Source organism: Camelus bactrianus, chromosome 10 (assembly GCF_048773025.1).
Source record: "Camelus bactrianus isolate YW-2024 breed Bactrian camel chromosome 10, ASM4877302v1, whole genome shotgun sequence".
Lineage (NCBI taxonomy): Eukaryota > Metazoa > Chordata > Mammalia > Artiodactyla > Camelidae > Camelus > Camelus bactrianus.
Genome location: NC_133548.1, coordinates 30,166,695 through 30,186,329, shown reverse-complemented (window position 1 = coordinate 30,186,329; position 19,635 = coordinate 30,166,695). Strand labels below are relative to the sequence as shown.

At 32.6% G+C, this 19,635-nt stretch overlaps 1 protein-coding gene across 1 annotated transcript in view; it reads left to right on the top strand.

Moving 5' to 3' along the window:
- The first annotated feature begins 8,982 nt into the window (after nt 1-8,982).
- ANO3 (anoctamin 3) overlaps nt 8,983-19,635 on the top strand; it is a 360,586-nt gene continuing 349,933 nt past the window's right edge. Inside the window, exon 1 of the mRNA XM_045523788.2 lies at nt 8,983-9,507. Coding sequence (XP_045379744.2) covers nt 9,354-9,507 — 154 coding nt within the window. The 5' untranslated portion in view covers nt 8,983-9,353. The remainder of the gene's footprint in view (nt 9,508-19,635) is intronic.

The window sequence follows — 19,635 nt, the reverse complement described above, 5'->3', positions numbered from 1 at the left end:
ATGAACACCTCTCTTTGCTTTGTCAGCTAAGATGGCCTATAGGAATTGACACCCAAGGAGCAACAGTATGCCCCAATCTTAGTTTCTAATACCATTCTCCAATAAAGAAAACCTGGGTTCCACAGAGCAATGGCTGATCTAGGACTGGAACAGGAAATACATGACTCTCCAGTATCTAATAGTGCCAGAAAGTAAATACTCAAAACACATACACACACACACACACACAAACATACACACACACCCCCCAACTGAAGGAACCCCCAATGGTCAAACAAAGCTGGAACAATTTCAGCAACAAAATAAGTAATAGTGGATTATAAACCAAAGTATAAAATAAATATTCGTGAATCCATACTGACATACATATATGATTGAATAAATTAATGAATAAGGGAGAAAGAGCAATTCTCTTGTGCAGAAGAAGTACAGACAAATAATTTAAATACTTTGCTCTCAAGGAGGGGAAGCATAACTCCCCACTACTTAAGCATGGGCTATACATAGTTACTTCCTTCCAAAGACTACAGTATCAAGAGAGAGAGGAAAAAATAGTAACATTACAGTAAAGAAACCTGATAAACATCACCCCAGGCAGATCACTACTGTCAACATTAACCGTGATAAATCATGTTGATAGTAAATAACTCTGGTGTCTTGCAATGAAAATATCACTTTACCTCTGGATTTTTCTCTCTAAAACCCATAGCCCCAGTCTGATAATGAGAATAACATCAGACAAATTCCAGTAGAAGACATTTTATTTTATACCTAATCCTCAGAACTCTCAAGTCACTAAAACAAAAAATCTAAAGAAAGTATGGACTTTAGTTAATAATAATGAATCAGTACTGATTCATTAGTTGTGACAAATGTGCTATAGTAATATGAATTAATAATAATAATAGGTGAAGCTCGTTGCAAGATATACAGTAACTCTTTAAAATACCTTCTCACATTTTCTTGCACTGTTCCAAAATTAAAGTCCTTTTTAAAAATAAGTGAGTGAAGATTTGATGAAGACCTCAAGAAGCCAGAACAAAATTTCAGATGATGTAAATGCAGGACACACAGAATTCAAAGACAAGTAAACCCAGATTGTGGCAACTATATATAAGGAATGTATTCTTACAAGAAATTTAGATGCTACAAACATCGGTCAGTCCATCCACCAGGCTCTGTGATACAGGCCTATATGTATAGTATCTTAATAGATTTACAACCATACAAACTTCAGGTAGTCTAGATGAATTGAAGAGGTTGGAAGGAAATTTTGAAAATTAAAAGGATCTTTTAGAAACTCCAAAGTCACTAGAATATAGGAGATTGAACCAATTGCCTGAAAATAGAGTGACATACCTAGAAAAATAAATTAAAATTACTTTTATGAGGCCAGAGGAGATTAACCTAAAATCTGCTTCACAAGCTCCGAAAGACATAAAAAATTTTAATTTCATTGATGTTTCAGTGTTTTTTTACACACGGGAAGGTAGCTTCTTTGTCATTCTGTAAATTTAAGAGAAGGAAATAGATGCTGGGGCAGTTTTCAGGAACCACCCTCCAAATTTACAAGGCAGCATCCAAGCACCAGATGTTAATAACTTTTGGACAAAGAGTGATGTTTGACTTCATCTCCAAAAGATTTTAGGCAGTGGCCCTGTAATTCTGCCTGTTTTTTTTCACTAAATATCTGTCATCTGTGTTATGAAGATATTTTAATTGAAAATATACCCTAAGTAAAATTTAGAAATAATGAATAATTTTAGATTAACAATAAGCGTGGATTCTCATCTCATAAAAACCAAATACACGGTTTTCCTGAGACAAGATTACGCAGAATAAGACAAATTACCCTATATTCACATTTATGCAATTTTTTTCTTCTAAGTCTCTAAATAGTTTAGCACAATAAGCTTGTTTTTTAATATTATGAATGAATGAATGAAATAGTTTGATAGTTTTCAAATCATGAATAAATCGAATTCTTACGTTAATGAAATTTTTGAAGAATAATACAATTTGTAAGATTTAAATTTGTAAATTCTTGTAAGTTAATACAACTTTTGGTGAAATTGAGGTTCAGAAAAGATTAGTGGCATGCTGTGGGTCACACAGTTAGTTTAGAACTAAAACTCAATTTTGAGTCTGTCCTGAAGGTCCAAGGTTCTGTATGACATTGTTTACAAAATGTATTAGTTACTGCAGAAATAAATATTGTGGGAAAAGGTGGAAGGGTCTACCTTCTAATCAAACACTATATGGGTTCTATAATGGGTTCCTGGGACAGTTCTGGTTTGTAACTGGTGTCCTGGCTTCTCACTCAGTTTAGCATTTGTCCAGGACTTTTCATCTGTTGATGAATGAATAATTAATACTTACTATTAATATTTGTTTCTAACTAAGCCTGGAAGTATTGGAGAAGCCATCACACTATGTTCCCATATGCTGCCACAGACCTGTCTAATAGTGTGAGAGATCGTGTGTACTGAGCAGTCTCCTCATCTTCACACGTGGGTAAAACTCTAATCTGATTCTCTTTTCCATGGGAAAGTGCTTGCTGATAAAACAAAGTTCCCACAGATGAGGTAGCTAGTACAACATACTCCATCCTATACCAGTCACAAGTGGTGGTTGGAAAAATATTTTTGGCTGCTGCCCCTGCCAGCCACTTTTGTGAACAACTGTTAGGGCTTACAAAAATCTATAGTAAAGTAAATAATACAGGCAGTTCTTTAGATAGAAGGATCTGAAAGACATCCTAGAAAAATATGAAATGGCAAAAAGAAGTGAAGAGCAAAGGACGGGGTAAATATTTGAGTAAACTGAAGTGAAACCATGATAATATTTTCTTGTAGGGACTAAACATATATACAGAATTAGAGTTACAGCTCCAAAAGGCAGGAGACAAAGAGAGTTTTAAAAATTCTAAGATTATCAAAATTCATCAAATTGTACATCTGAAATAGGTGTAGCTGACTGTACAGGAATCATACCATAATAAAGGTGTTAATTTTTTTTTAATTCTAAGATTATGTATTTTTAAAGAAGTGGCAAGAGTACCAATTTATTAAACTCCAACAAGCATTGCCATATTACGGTGATCACTAAGCAGAGATTAAAGTATGCATAATAACATTATAGGAAAATAAGAATAGCACAAAAACAAAGCAAGACAAAACTATTGATCTGTCCAAAAGGTGAAGCATATTGGAAAAAAGAATAGTAGATTTAAGCTCAAATATATCAATAACTACCTTTAATGTAAATACATTAAGTACAGTTAAAGCACAAAAACTATCATTGAGCTTTTTAAAAATCTTATTACATTCTCCTTAAAAGAGTCAGAACTGTAATATATAATGTAAAAAGCTTGAAAGTCCACAAACGATAAATGCTTGAAAGGGTATGGAGGAAAGGGAACCCTCTTACACGGCTGGTGGGAATGTAATTTGGTGCAGCCACTATGGAAAACAGTGTGGAGGATCCCTCAAAAAACTAAAAATAGACTTAACCATGTGATCCAGCAATCCCACTCCTGGGCATATATCTAGAGAGAACTCTAATCAGAAAAGATACATGCACCCCAATGTTCATAGCAGCACTGTATACAACAGCCAAGACATGGAAGCAACCTAAATGTCCATCAACAGATGACTGGACAAAGTTGTGGTATATTTATATAATGAAAATACTACTCAACCATAAAAAAGAATAAAATAATGCCATTTGCACCGACATGGAGGGACCTAGAGATCATCATTCTCAGTGAAGTAAGCTGGAAAGAAAAAGAAAAATACTATATGATACCACTCATGTGAAATTTAAAAAAAAAAAAGAGGACACTAATGAACTAATCTACAAAAGAGAAACAGGCTTGCAGACATAGTAAACAATCCTATGATTACTGGCAAAAGGCGCGTAGGAAGAGATGAATTTAGGAGTTTGAGATTTGCAAATGTTAACTACTATATATAAAAATAGATTAAAAAATTTCTTCTGTATAGCACAGGAAACTATATTCAATATCTTGTAATAACCTTTAATGAAAAAGAGTATGTATGTATATGCATGACTGAGACATTGTGCTGTACACCAAAAATTGGCATATTGTAACTGACTATACTTCAATTAAAAAAAAAAGCTTGAAAGTAAAAAGATGGAAAAAGTGTTATGCTATACAAATATTAACAAAAACTAGCCTGGTATTACAAACCACTTTCAGATAAAGCAGACTGTAAGTCAACACATATTATTAGACATAAGGAAGAGTATATAATTTTTTTTAAAAAAGGTTAAATCTGCTTATAACTTTGCACTCACCCTAATAATATAGCCTCAAATTATTTAAAGCAAACATGACAGAAATGAAAGGAAACAGATAAATTCACATTCATAATAAAAGACTGTAATAGATTTTTTTCAATTACTCATGAAACATGCAGACAAAAACCAAGTATACAGAAAGCTTAAACAATATGATTAACAAATGACCTTGCTGACCTATAAAGAACATTACACTCAAGATCTTATGCTGAGCCATAAATAAGCTTAAACTTCAGCAAAAGCCCAAAGATGGAAATCATGGTCCCTGACCATGACGCAACCCAACTTATTAGTAAAACTAACAAATGAAAAAAAGAAGGAAGGGTCCCCAAATTTGTAAATTAAGCAAGTACTAAGTAGTCTGTAATTCAAGGAAGAAATCACAACAATGCAAATTAAAAAACAGTTTGATATGAATGAAAATAATAATATTAATTATAATAACAAGGTATATGAATACATGTGAGATACTGTTAAAGCCATAATTAGAGGAAAATAAGCAACTCTCTCTCTCTCTCAATTTATATTTTAGAAAAGAAGAAAGATTGAAAATGTGTGTATGTCTCCTAGGTATCTAGAAAACAACAGCAAATTAATCCCGAAGAATATAGCAAGACAAAATTTAAAAAGTGAAAGTAGAAACTGAAATATAAAGCAAATAAGAGAAAAAATGGACAGAGCTTACTGCTGGCAACTTAAAAAGGTAAGTAGACGTGAAAATCAAAGGAGTGATCAAATCAAAGAAAGGAGTAATAAACTATCAATAACAGGAATGAAAAATGGAAATAACCTCAGATCCTATATACATCCAAAAATATGGAGAGGATATTATGGATAGCATTATTCAAAAGAACTTTAAAAAGTAAGTAGAAAGGGAAAATTGTTGTTGGGCAAGGCAACATTTTACAACTCACTCAGGGGTTTAAAAAAAAAAACTGAAAAACTCTGTATCCACTAAAGAGATTAAATCAGTAATTAAGAATTTTCAAAATAAGAAAATTTCCAAACCCAGATGGTTTCCCTAAATGCATCAAACATTTAAGAAAGAAAATGACCAATCTTAAGAAAAAATTCTTCCAGAGAATAGGAAAAATAATAGTTTTTAACTATTTATATAAGGACAGTATTATCTTCCATACTACATCTTACCAAGATTAAAGAATGAAAATTATATGCTAATCTATCTCATAAACATAGATGCAATATTAGCATTTAAATCCAGTGATACATAAAAATAATCATTACATCAAGGCCAGTGCTGAACTTAATATAGGAGTAAGAATTAATTTTAAATTTGACCATCAATCAATGTATCAAATTAAAAGAGAAAAAAAGGTAATAATCATCTCAATAGACGTTGAAAAGCATTTGGCACAAGTCAACTCACATATATGGTTTATAACAGCAATAAATTCTTACCAAATTATGAATAAAGAGAAATGTCTTCAATCTAATAAAAGAATGTCTACAAAAAACATGCAAAAACTGTATACTTAGTGAATCATTGAAAAATCTCTGCTGAGATTAGGAATGAAATAAGAATATATTCTGTTATTTCAGTCAGCATGTACTAGATTTACTAGCCAATGCAGAAAGGAGTTAAAAGAGAAGCCATAATTATTGGAAAGTTCTCAGGTAGATAATTGTTGTCTTTGTATTGTCCCTTGACCAAAACTGATATAGGAGTCATACGGCTTTTAACATCCTCTTATATATGACCTTAACTATTGTAACATTTTTGGTGATTTATAAATTTGTTTTAAAATGTGAAACAATCTGTCATAAATAACATTTCTGTCTGCAATTTGCAATGTGTCAAGTTTGGAGGGAAGAGAGTAAAAAATAGTAGATAATTCGGAGTCCCTGTTTAATATGATCATTTAGACCACTTTCATTAATATCTTAACGATTTGTTCCCCTTTTTATCTGTTCATTATTTTTATTGCTTCCTTTTGATTAATTAGTTGGCCTTATATTTTCTTTATTGATAAATTTTTCCTTCTATATCTTAACTTCTGTTAAAATAACCTGGATTTTTTAAATTACCAAATTCTCTCCTAATTGTTTGCATTGTTTCAGGACAGAATTTTTAGCAATTGTTTAGTCATAAATATGTCTTACTGGATTATTTTTACTCCCCATTCACTATAATTATTTTTCTTTTTTGAATCCTTCATTCTGATTCTTTTGTTTGTTTTTCTCCCCTTTTTGGCTGGAGTATTTCCTCAAATAATGTTTTCAGAAATAACACTTGAGTTACATAATATTGAGTATAGCTTGTTTTATAATTTTTTATTATTATAATTTTAAATTATGGAGATATGATATCTTTTCATCAGATACCTGTTAACTTTGCTTTATATTCTTTCATCACTTGACATTGAAGCCAAGAAGTCCTCCACTCTGTCAGATTTGTATGACACCCCTCCCATCACGCTCAACTTTATCTTGAAATTTGTTAGATATTATCTTTAACTGTGGAATTAAGATCATGCCAAGATATGTTTGATGTCAAAGTATGTACCTTCCTTCAATATTGGCACCTTTGACTGATACTAATATAGTTCTTTGAATTTAAATAATCAGTATTTTCTTCCACACAATAAACCTATTTGTTTTCATTTTCTTATATTTTCATCATAAGCTCTATTCTTTTTATTTGAGTTTTTGTTTTATACATATTGTATTTTCTATCTTCTCTGTTATAATTTCCAACTTTTTACAGTTTTACTCTATGTTCAAAATAATTCTTCAGGAACTTGGCTATTTTAACAAAATCTTATTTACAGATGACTGAGGAGTGGCAACTGGCACAGATCATGTGTTGAGTAAAATGAAGGTCATTCTCTGTCAACCCAAGAGTCATTTCTGCCTCCCAGGAAAAGAAAGAAAGAGAGAGAGAGGAAGGAAGGAAGGAAGGAAGGAAGGAAGGGAAAGGAAAGGAATAAAGGAGGAAAGGAGGAAAGAAAGAAAGAAAAGAAAGATTGAAGAGAAACAACAATTTAAAGAATCCAATTGAGCAATCAAATCAGATGAGCTTTACCATATCATAGTAAGCACAAAAAACAGAAGATACTAATTTTACTTCCTAATTTCAATGAGATTTGAGAGCATATTATATGCATATAATAAAATAAGCTGCTTGGAAAAGGAAGCAGAGTAAAGAAAAAGTTGTTGAAAATAAATAAAAAGAACACTTAAAAGTCAATTCAGTGGAAGCCCTGGATAACAAGGAAATCACTGCTAAAAAACACATTAATTGATTAGAAAAATCAGCTATTTTTTAAAAAATTCTACTTTTACCCCCAGCTTTTATGAGGTATAATAGCATTGTGTAAGTTCTAGGATATACAATGGGATGATTATATATATAGCAAAATGATTACCACAGTAAGGTTTATTAACACATCCTTCACCTCCAGTTATCTTTGTGTGTTATGTGTGTGTGTGTGTGTGTGTGTGTTGTGTGAAAGCATTTAAGATCTACTCTCTTATCAGCTTTGAAGTAATACAATACAATATTGTTAATAAAAATTACCATGCTGTACATTAGATCCCTGGAACTTATTCATCTTAAAACTGGAAGTTTGTACCCCTTGACCAACATATCCCATTTCTCCCACCTCCTAGCCCCTGGCAACCACCAATTTGTACTCTCTGTCTCCATGAGTTCAGCTTTTCTAGAGTATACATAACAGTGAGGTGATACAGTATTTGTCTTCCTCTGTCTGACATTTCACTTAGCATAATGCCCTCAGATCTCTTCTATGTTGTCAAAAGGCCAGAATTTCCTTTTTTATGGTTAAATAATATTTCATTGTGTATATACCATATTTTTTTTTATTCATTCATCCATCGGTGGACACTTACATAGCTTTCATATCTTGGCTATTGTGAACAATGCTTCAGTGAATGTGGGAGTGCAGTTACCTCTTCGAAGTAGTAATTGCATTTAATTTTTATATATACCCAGAACTGGTATTACTGGATCATGTCGTAGTTTTACTTTTAATTTTTTGAGGAAACTCCATAGTATTTTCCATAGTGGCTGTACTAATTTACATTCCCCCAACAGTGTACAAGTGTTCCTTTTTCTCCCTACCCTCACAGCATGTGCTATTTCTTGTTTTTTTGATGCTAGTGATTATGCCAGGTGTGAAGTGATATTTCACTGTGATTTTTATTTGCATTTCCCTAGTGATTAGTGATGTTGAGCACCTTTTCATGTACTTGTTCACCATCTGTGTTTCTGCTTTGGTGGACACCCAAGTTGTTTGCTCATTTAAAAAAAAATGCTATCAAATGTATGAGTTCTTTGTATATTTTGAATATTAATCTCTTTCAGTTACATAGTTTGCAAATATTTTTTTCCCATTCCATAGGTGTATTTTTTCATTGTGTTAGTTGTTTCTTTTTGCTGTGCAGAGCTTTTTAGTTTAATTCACCTTTTAATCTCCACAATCATATGCATCTTTCAGTAAGCATCAGGATTACAGTCTCACAACGCTGACCCAGGAAATAAAATTTAGGATTAACTTCCTCCCAAATTAAGACATTCTTCAGATGAGCTGCCCAGTGGAATAAAGTTTCATTCTCTGACAGTCCTTAGCCCCACCCAGCTGATCTTCTGTATACAGATATGTGAAGGAGAACTTCTAACACCAAGTTACTAAAAGCATCTCTCCGCAGCCTTGCTTATGTTTTCACTTAGCCCATTTTACTTCTCACTGCAGCCTCTCTGAGAAGGGATTAGTTCTGCTATCATTTAAAGGAAGCAAGATATCTTCAGGAAAAACAGCTCTAAAATCCATCCATCCTATTAACATCAATTGCTTAGGAAAGGAGTGAATACAGAAAACTTCTTAAGAGTCAGCTCTGCGTGTTTTGTCTCTTTTGGATTTCCAAGTGAAAATAATACTGGACAGCCTGGGGTTATTACTGATTATAAAGAAGTGATTTTTCCCGTCCTATGATTTTTAAGACTTCAGTAATATGAACTTTGATTTATGTAGCTCTTTAAGAATTTTGTAATGTCAGCTGTGAAGTTTGAACTGGATTATCTTTCTCCTGAAGGTTTCAGATATGAGCATGCTTCCAGCCCAGATTTTACTATAAACTGTTTGAATGAACTCTCTGGTGATTCTAGTCAACCAGGACTTCAGCACTCAAGTTCTGTCCCTGCTGGTAAGCTAAACTTTAGATTGATATTTTTTGAGTATCTTAATTTATTTACATTGGTACTTTCTTAATATCAGATAGGTGAAAAATAAAGGTTGATGTCTTTAGTTTGTAATGGTATAGCTGATGCCAAACTTAGCTTCCTGAGTTATTTTTTTCCTGAAATATATAAATAGATTTTTATAAAAAAGAACAGAGGGTTTTACCAATAGAATGAAATGTCAGAAAACAAATTCAGTGAACTAAAAAAAAATGTTAATAGTGAGGAAGATTTTGTTTTTCTGAATGCTTAAGCCTACTGAAGCTTAGTTTTGTTTGGGATGACTGATGAAATCAGGGGTTTTATTCATAAACTGCAAAGCAAAAAACCAGTTCTCCCATCTTTCATTCCTCTCTTTTGTTTCTCTTTTCTTTTACATAATTATATGAAGAATAATATGTGTTTTACCTTCTCGTAGAGCACAAGATAATACTCCTTTTGGTTATGTTATTTTATGACTTGATTTAGCTTCTATATGAACTGATTGTGTTGACAGAATTCAATGTGAAGAATTTATTTTTGATATCTATGTGTGTTACTTATCCAGAATTGCAGTTTTCATTCTTGCTCTGCACTCTTGAGGAAATAATGCTATACACTAATAGTCTGCATTCATCAAAAAATTCTGAGGCTTTGATGTTTAATGAACAGCTATGACATACTGATAATGAATTATTTGTTCTTTGTTGAATATTTTTATATAATAAATAAATAAATAATATTTAAATATTGTTCTAAAGGAAGGTTCCATTAGGTTTTAGTTGTTTATCTGTCTTCGTATAAAAGGCAGTGTAATGTAGATATAAAAGTTAAGCAAAGCCTTCATAGCCCTGGATGTTACTGGACATTAATCTTGGTCCAGTGAAAAATATTTGTAGAAATAATAAATTTCACCTTGCAACCAGAGGATTATTCCCAAAGAAATTGGCGCATTTATTTATTTTGAGATGTTTAAAGAGGAGTTTTATGTGACTCCCAACTAATCACTGATTTGTTTTTCATAGATTCTTTTGTATTATATAACTTGTTTTATATTATAGGAAGTTCTACAATCAGGAGATATAACGACCTTTTGTAAATTTTCTTTCACCTGCAAGAAAAGAGATCTCCACGCTATTGTTTTGTTTTGTTTTTAATTGAGAGTACTAGGTATTGAACCTACAGTCTTAATGAAGTGAAAAATTCAGTTCCTTACAAGTGAACATAACTTTATACAGGAAACTTATATAGGAGAAAAAGATTTATAAACAAAGTGTTTGCCAGTTTAATCATGGTTTAAATACCCATTTCCTTTTCAATGTATGTTGTCTTCTAGTCAGCTCTGTCATAACACATCTATCCCAAGAGTTCAGCTGTTGTCTTCATGCAGTTGACCTACACATCTCTAGCTTAGGTGTAAACTCTTCCCAGATCCTAGAAGACATTTCCTCATTGATATCCTGGCAGTGCCTCAAATTCAACATATTCTAAACCATTTTACAGTTGTTTGTGCCTGTGCATAATACCCATGTCATAATTATGATTAAATGATTGATCAATTAATACAATTTATCTCTTAATGAATTTTCTGTCATAGGAAGTATTTGCTTAAGTCAAATTATTCATGTATTTTAATAGCCAAAATATTATGTGGAAGTTAATACACAATTTGTTACCTGATGATACCATTGCACAGGATAGTGCCAATGTGGAATTTGTTTTTCATTTGAAACTTTTATGGAGCACTGAGCATTCTAGAATCTGTTTTATATGCTAGATCTTTTTGCCCTATTTCCAATAGAGTCAAGTTGTATTTCATCCAAAATATATTGAGTATTCATGATTGAAAGTTAATGACTGGGTGTCTATACAAAAATGAAAATAAAGTGATAGAAGTAGAGAAAGAGCCTGTGTCCCTTTAATCTCAATGGTGTGGCAGTATATTTTCAACATGTGTGTGCATATGCTCCTAGCATGGGAAAATAAAATTAAGAGATGAATGTTAGTCCATAGAAAGTTGAGCCTCTGTCTAAAAAGAAATATGTTCCATTGTCAACAAAAGCAATATTTATACCTTTCACTTATTTAATACCTTGAAGATAACACATTCCTACAGAATTTCAGTAGTTCTCACATCTGTGAGGTAGAATTCATTTATCTTACACTCTATTCAGTAGAAGAAGAATCCAAATTTCAAAGAAGTAATGTAATTGGATCAATATCAAATACCTATAGTAAGTGTGTGTGTGTGTTTGTGTTTTGGGGGTGTGGAGACAGAAGGAAGTTGAAGAGTTCTTAATCTATTTTCTGTCTCTTAAGTTTAGTGTTCTTTTTTTCTTCTCAACACTACTGGGAAATTAAATTTAAAAATAGTCACATGGGGGAAAAAATGCTTTGTCATATTTCCAGAAAATAATTTAATCAGTAATTAATAACGAGAATATAAATGTCCTGTCTGGACTCTGGAATGTGCTCTAAATGACTTGTTAAGCTATGAGCATTTCTTCATATCACGTCATCATTGTCATCATGGTCATCATCCCTATTGTGTTAGTAATGACAAGCATGTGTGTATCATTTCCTGTGTATTAGGGAGTGCTCTAATTGTTTTATATGTTTTATATGTATAATGTTTATACATAAAACATACATGTATACTTAAGTATAAAACATAATTTTATATAAAACATACTTATGTAAATATATATACATATTTACATACTTAATTTTTCATGTTCAGCCCTATGAAGAGTTAGGTAACATTATTATTTCCATATCACAGTACAAGCCAATCAACAAATACTTCCTGAATAATGCCATTTGCAGCAACATGGATGGCCATGGAGAATGTCATTCAAAGTGAAGTAAGCCAGAAAGAAAAAGAAAAATACCATATGATATCCCTCATATGTGGAATCTAAAAAAAAAAAAAGACAAATGAACTTATATATAAAACAGAAACAGACTTAGACAACAAACTTATGGTTACAGAGGGGAAGTGGGTGGGAAGGGGTAAGTTGGGAGTTAGAAATTTGCTGATACTAATTGGTATATATAAAATAGATAAACAAATTTATACTGTATAGGACAGGGAACTACATTCAATATCTTATAGTAGCTTAGAGTGAAAAAGAATATGAAAACAAATATATGTATATTCATGTATGACTGAAACATTATGCTGTACACCAGAAATTGACACAACATTGTGGACTGACTATACTTCAATTAAAAAAAAATAGTAAATCTAAAAAAAAAAATCAAATACTTCCTATACCTTAAGAAATTTGTAGTGAAGCAATGGCTAATTTCCTGATGTGAGATCAGTGGTACATGTTTGACACATGTGTGACACTCTTTCTTATGACCAACACAAACAATAAGAAGAAAACTATGTGTACATAAATACAAACGGTGGTTACCACTGATTCACAGACATTTATAGATTCTACCAATCTTTAATTTCCTGTAGTAATATATTATGCCATCTATTATTCATGAAAACATCTTTGAACCTAATTATGTCTGATTTCCATGACGTTTTGGTGATTGGCTCTACTTGAAGCTTAGAGGCCTGCAAATTAGGAAGCTGATCATTTGCATGTTATGGTTTGCTGTCATATAGCAGAAAGAAGATACAGCTACTCCTGTCAGAAGCAAACCTGGATGAAATTTTAGAAGGTGTCCTCTCCCCTTGTCTACAGTATCTGCCTCTATGAAAATCTAATTCTTAGTCAGACTGACTTACTGATCAGTTTTTACATCTCTTTTCTGTATCCTTGATGCTTCAGGAATGCTTGCTTTCTTGCCAGCTCCTCAGGAACTCCTACCTATTATTTCTTTTTTTCATGAATTATTTTTCTAGTTCCAAATTACCCTTTTGTTACATGATATACACATGGCATTCCTTTAGAATTTAAGTACTTCAATACAATTAGGAAAGAACCTCTTAACATAAAATCTTATTTTGTTAAAAATGTTATGTCAGTTATCCCAATTATATGAAAACAAACCAATACCAATAAACATCAGATTGGACCAATGGATTACATGTTCAAGCAATATAGACATAATTTGCATAAGTACTGATATAAATAGTTCACAATGGTGGTATGTATACAGTGCTAATTCCAAAGGATTGAAGATCATTTGGCCCTTCAGCTATCATTCATTTCAAAACAGGTATATCCCACAGGTAGTTAGATAACTTCCAGTGAGATAAAGTAACATTTCAATCAGTATGTGATTCCATAGTTCACTTAGCCAACAGTATAATCTTAAAAAAATTTTTCAGTGATCAAAAAGATTTTGGCCATAATAGATAATTTAACTTCTTTTTAGAGTTTCACAATACAGTCTAACATATTCAAGAATGTATGTGACTCAAGTTTAAAGAGGTTTGTTAATTTTATTTAATCTAGAATTGCAAATGTTTATTAGGTCCAGGAACCCTTTTACATAGAACATTTCCTAACATCCTGAAAGATCTGCTCTGTAGATTTGATGCTAAAGAATAAATTATATAACTAATGAAGTAATGGGAAAACGCTAATAAAAAGTCAAGATAAGGTTCCACTCAATCACCAACAAGCTATGTCACCTTTGGCAAGGTTTTAACATCCTTCCAGGATGATTATCTCAATTAGTTAATCTTGAAGGTCACTGAAAATTGTGAAAAAGTTTAATAAAAACAGTTAGTTGTAGAACATTTACAATGCACATCATTAAGCTTGGTAAAGTCAATAATAATAAAGATAGATAAAGACAAAGCATCTGTTTACATATAAGTTGTAACAATAATAGTGAGTGCAACATATGTAAATAACTTCATAATTTACAGAGCTCATTTGCATTTGATTTTTACAGCCACTCTGTAGATCATATCATTTTGTTACTCCCATTTTAAAAACTAGACTGTGTATCTAACAGTGATATTTTACAGTGAAATTTTAGTAAGTGATAAGCCAAGGGTTTAGATTCAGTCTTTCTCCAGTTTCAAATGTTACTGCCGCTACACTACACTACTGCCAGTATAAGTACCAGTATTGCTGCTATGACTATAATGAAGACTAACAATAACAGCAACATTTAATATGTTAATTACAATACCAAACACTTGACATTTGACTTTCATTTTCTCTCCCAATACTGTTACGAAGCATGGAGAAGTTAAATATTACTTTAATCACCCATGATATTTCAATTATAGATTTATAGATCACTAATTTACAAATTAATTTGCTATTTTCAATTCAGAAAGGTTGAGCTGATATCTTTGTATAAAAAGACATTTACAAGTAACTTGATAATCTAGAAAAGACTACTTGGCTTATGGAAAAGTAACTGTTAACATGTTGTACTTCTGTTCCCCAAAGAGGGACCAGCAGAGAGCGCTATGAACAGAAAGAGCTGCATTACTTGTTCCTAATATGACTTTACAAAGATGGACCAATTGATAGAAATCTTCACTTCCTCTGTGGAATTTTTTTTAATATAACTCTGATCTCTTAATGGCTCTACCTAGGGGAATTCAGCTCATTCTATCTCACGAAAGGCAATCTAGGTTCATATAATATGCATACTTTGGCTGCCCTGGTAAAATGAAAAGTTAATGCTAATGTGATGTTGTAAAATGAAATAACCCCAACAACTATCATTTCTTTAAATGCTTAGTAGGAATTGAGTACATCTATTATAATTCAAAATAATGACTTAAAAAGTGGCCGTTCTGATAGCATACAAGGGAGTGCTTATGGGAGTAGTGATAAGTGGCCATTGCATTTCTGCATAATACTTGGTGGAATTCACTAAAATGTATAGAGATAAAGATAGATACAGATATATAGATATCTCTCCTCAAACGCTTTCTGCTATCATGTCTTTCTGATACCAGATGAAAAAATTGCATTCTCTTTTTTTTGGAATAAGTCTCAGTACCTTGGCTTACCCAACACATTGTAACACTTCCCCTAAAAAATTACAACTTGTGGTGAAATGCTTATGATAATATTCGTAGGTTGGCATGATGAAATATAGCCACAATCTTTATTCATAAGGCTCTTTCTGGGAAGCAGTTGACAGGGAGCTCTCTCTGAAGTAGTGGGTGTGTTCTCATCTGAAGTATGGAATTAGGCATGCTATCAATAACTTACGAACAATTATAGAATATGGGCTTTACTGCAGCTTGCAAGTATTATTCTCTTTAAAAGTACAGTAGATTCAAGGTTCCCTTGTACTTAATCAATATCACTTTAATTTCAGTGCTTCATTTTTTGAAGTGGGGAGATAAAGTAGTGAGGTAAGAGGTATGCACTATGAATTCATCGAACCTTGCATATGAGTGTATGTCCATGTGTAAAGGTAGAAACAAAATTGAAAATCACTATTTTTAATTACATAAGCAGGAGGAAAGAGGTCAACAAGTAAACTCTTCTGGAAAGAAATTTGACTTATTCTTCAAGTGAATTTCAAATCATGTATAGCCTTGATTCAGAAATTCAGCTTCTAGGAGTTTGTCTCAAATAAAATCAGGGATATACACAGATAATGGAATGAAAATGCTCGTTGCAGTGTTGCTTTTAGTAGAAATAATGGGAAATAAGTGTCCAACAATGTGGAAGTCATTAAATAATTAAACTCTAAGATATTCCCCAAGAAGGAATATGTTAGAGTCTTAAAAGACTGATAGTAGAGAAAATGTTATTGGCACTGGAAAGTACTCAGGGCATAGCATTAAATAATGCAGTATGCAGATTTTTTATACAATTTTTTGTAGGTGTTTATAATTATATGAGATTTGTCCAATAACAATACAAGGGAAACATGTACTGAAATGGTAAAATCTGTTAGTCCTGAGAGATAGGATCCCAATAAAATTTACATCCTGTTTTTTGCTGTGTTTTTACAAATTTTCTTGATGGATCATGTGTTCCTTTTACGATGAGAAAAAATATATATATTATAGGAGTTTTACATTTTTCTATACTTAAGAAAAATAAGAAAAACTTACAGAAAAATGGGCATAGAAGGAGGTAAATTGTGCCAGAATCCTTGACTAAACAGAGGCTGCTTGACATCTGAGAATTCTCAGGTCTCCACTTGTTTTTCACAGCATTTCCATCACCTTCTTTATTCCAGCCTCATCATCAGGCTGGGGCCATACCATAGAGACCCACATGGAAGTAGTAGGTACTCAGAAAACAATTACTCAGAATATTGAGCACTACTTTTACAGCCATTGTTCTCCCCAGCCCTGCAAACCCCTAACCCTATTTCCAACAAAACTCTTCCATATTTAGAAATAGTCCACACACATAAATGGCCATTTATTGTTTCCAGCTAAAATTACAGCTATCACTTTTATGAGCTCTGTTATGTTTAATTTCTCATAAAGAGAATTAATTTTACACTATTCAAGAAAGAAGATAATTTAGGAAAAGCAAAGGCACCTAACAAATGGGTGTTCAGTCTGCTTTTTAAAGGTTGGAAAGGAAAGAGAAGATAAATAACAATAGCTGTAGGTATTAGAAAAGTCAGTGGACCTCAAAAAGGTAACTATAGGAGAGAGAAGAAAGGCACGTATAAAAACTACCACAGCAAATGTATGGAAAGCAAAAGGAAGATGATTGTACAATGACTAAAGAAGTTTTATGAATCAGGGTATTTCTGTTTAAACATAAAGAGATTTGTTAGGAAGACATTTTATAGCCCAAAGAGTCATTGCATCAGCATGATAAACAAGCCCTAGGCTAAGTCTCCAGGAAAAAAAAAAAAAAAAAGAAAAGAGAGAGATCATAGAACACGCTGATGTTTTGGCATGAAAAGAGAGACATAGCTGCTGCCAACTCCAAAGGCCTGCTGCTTCGGCTTAACTACCAAGCTTTTACCCCTGCTCCCTGCTCTAACCTCAGAGCTACACAAAAGTCACTGAGTAAACAAGAAGAGGATGCAGTGCTACTACTCCAGTCCAGCTCTAGGCCCTGATTGGTTTCTGCTTAAAGCACTGCTGAACCCCTAGCACTGGGGTGGGATGAACTCCACCCAGGACTCATTGCCTGGGAGTAAGCAGTGGGCAGACCCTTAGGAGAAAGCCACTCTGAAATTGTTCCCTCATTTGAAAAACAAGGGACTTAAACAGTTCATTCTCTAAACCTCTTTCAAAGATTCTCTGATTTAACTTTTCCATAGGCATTTGGTTAAAAAAATAATATTTTGGGGGAGGATATAGGATGTTCTGCAAGTCGTAAATTCAGATTGCTTACTGCTTAATATAAATTTACCCACTGGGAAATTCATCCTTGGCTTCTGATCTACCAGCTTCCTCTGGCTATGGTTTCACCCAGCACTCTTGGGTCTTTTCAGTTCTCACTGTGCTTCTGACGTGGGGATATTTTTAATATAATTAAAACCATTGGAGAAACCATTATTTGTCCCTTGAGCTAGCCATAGTGGATCCCATTATTGATAGTGGTATTTTGCCTATTTTTATTTTTCTTAAAATTTTTTTTGTTGTATATATATATTTTTATTGAAATTTAGTCAGTTTACAATGTTGTGTCAATTCCTGGTGTACAGCATAATGCTACAATCATACATGAACATACATACATTTATTTTTATATTCTTTTTCACCCTAAGTTACTATAAGATATTGAATATAGTTCCCTGTGCTATATAGTGTGAACTTGTTGTTTATCTGTTTTATATATATTAGTTAGTATCTGCAAATCTCAAACTCCCAATTTATCCCCTCCCACCCCCTACCCCCTGATAAACGTAAGTTTGTTTGCCATATCTGTTAATCTATTTCTCTTTTGTAAATAAGTTTGTTTGCCTCTTTTTTTTTTTTAAGATTCCACATATAAATGATATCATATGGTATTTTTCTTTCTCTTTCTGGATTACTTTACTTAGAATGACAATCTCACAGTCCATCCAACTTGCTGCAAATGGCATTATTTTATTATTTTTTATGGCTGAGTAGTATTCCATTGTATAAATATACCATAACTTCTTTATCCAATCATCTGTTGATGGACATTTAAGTTGTTTCCATGTCTTGGCTATTGCAAATAGTGCTGTTATGAACATTGGGGTGTATGTGTCTTTTTGAATTAAGGTTCCTTCTGGGTATATGCTCAGGAGTAGGATTGCTGGATCATATGTTATGACAAGACACTGTAAAGCTCTTAGAAGAAAATATAGGCAAGACATTATCTGACATAAATCTCAGCAATGTTCTCCTAGGGAACTCTACTTAGGCAATAGAAATAAAAGCAAAAATAAACAAATGGGACCTAATTAAACATAACCTTTTGCACAGCAAAGGAAACCATAAGCAAAACAAAAAGACAGCCTGTGGAATGGGAAAAAATAATTTGCAAAAAATGAGATACTGACAGGGGCTTAATTTCCAGAATTTATAAACAGCTTATACAACTTAATAAGGAAAAAATAAACAACCCAATCCAAAAATGGGCATAAGACCTAAACAAGCAATTCTCCAGTGAAGACATACAAATGGCCAATGGGCACATGAAAAATTGCCCAGTCTTGCTAATTATCAGACAAATGCAAATCAAAACTATAATGAGGTATCACCTCACAACAGTCAGATGGCCATCATTCAACAGTCCACAAATGATAAATGCTGGAGAGGCTGTGGAAAAAAGGGAACCCTCCTGAACAGTGTTGGTGAGAATGTAGTTAGGTGTAGCCGTTATGGAAAACAGTATGGAGATTGCCTAGTTTTAGATGACCAATGACCTACCTACGTTTCCCATATTTGTATCTTACATTCATATTCTCATATTTCAGCTTTCATCTTGCTTGTCATTTTCTTTTTCCTGGTCTATAATTTGATTCTCAAAAACTAAATATACTTGTTCATGTTCTCTGAAAATCTATGCAGAAGGTTCGTGCTTCAGTTTATTGGTAGAATATATAAACTACAATGATAATCTTGGATTCAGTATTCTCATTTTCTGTTTTCATGAATAAATTCAAAAGTTTATTTTTGTAATTTTCTGAGCTAAATATTTTTAGCTAAACACTGACTGGTTGGTATAGAAGTAGGAGTTATCTACCTAGAAATGGAATTTATTGGATAATCCAGT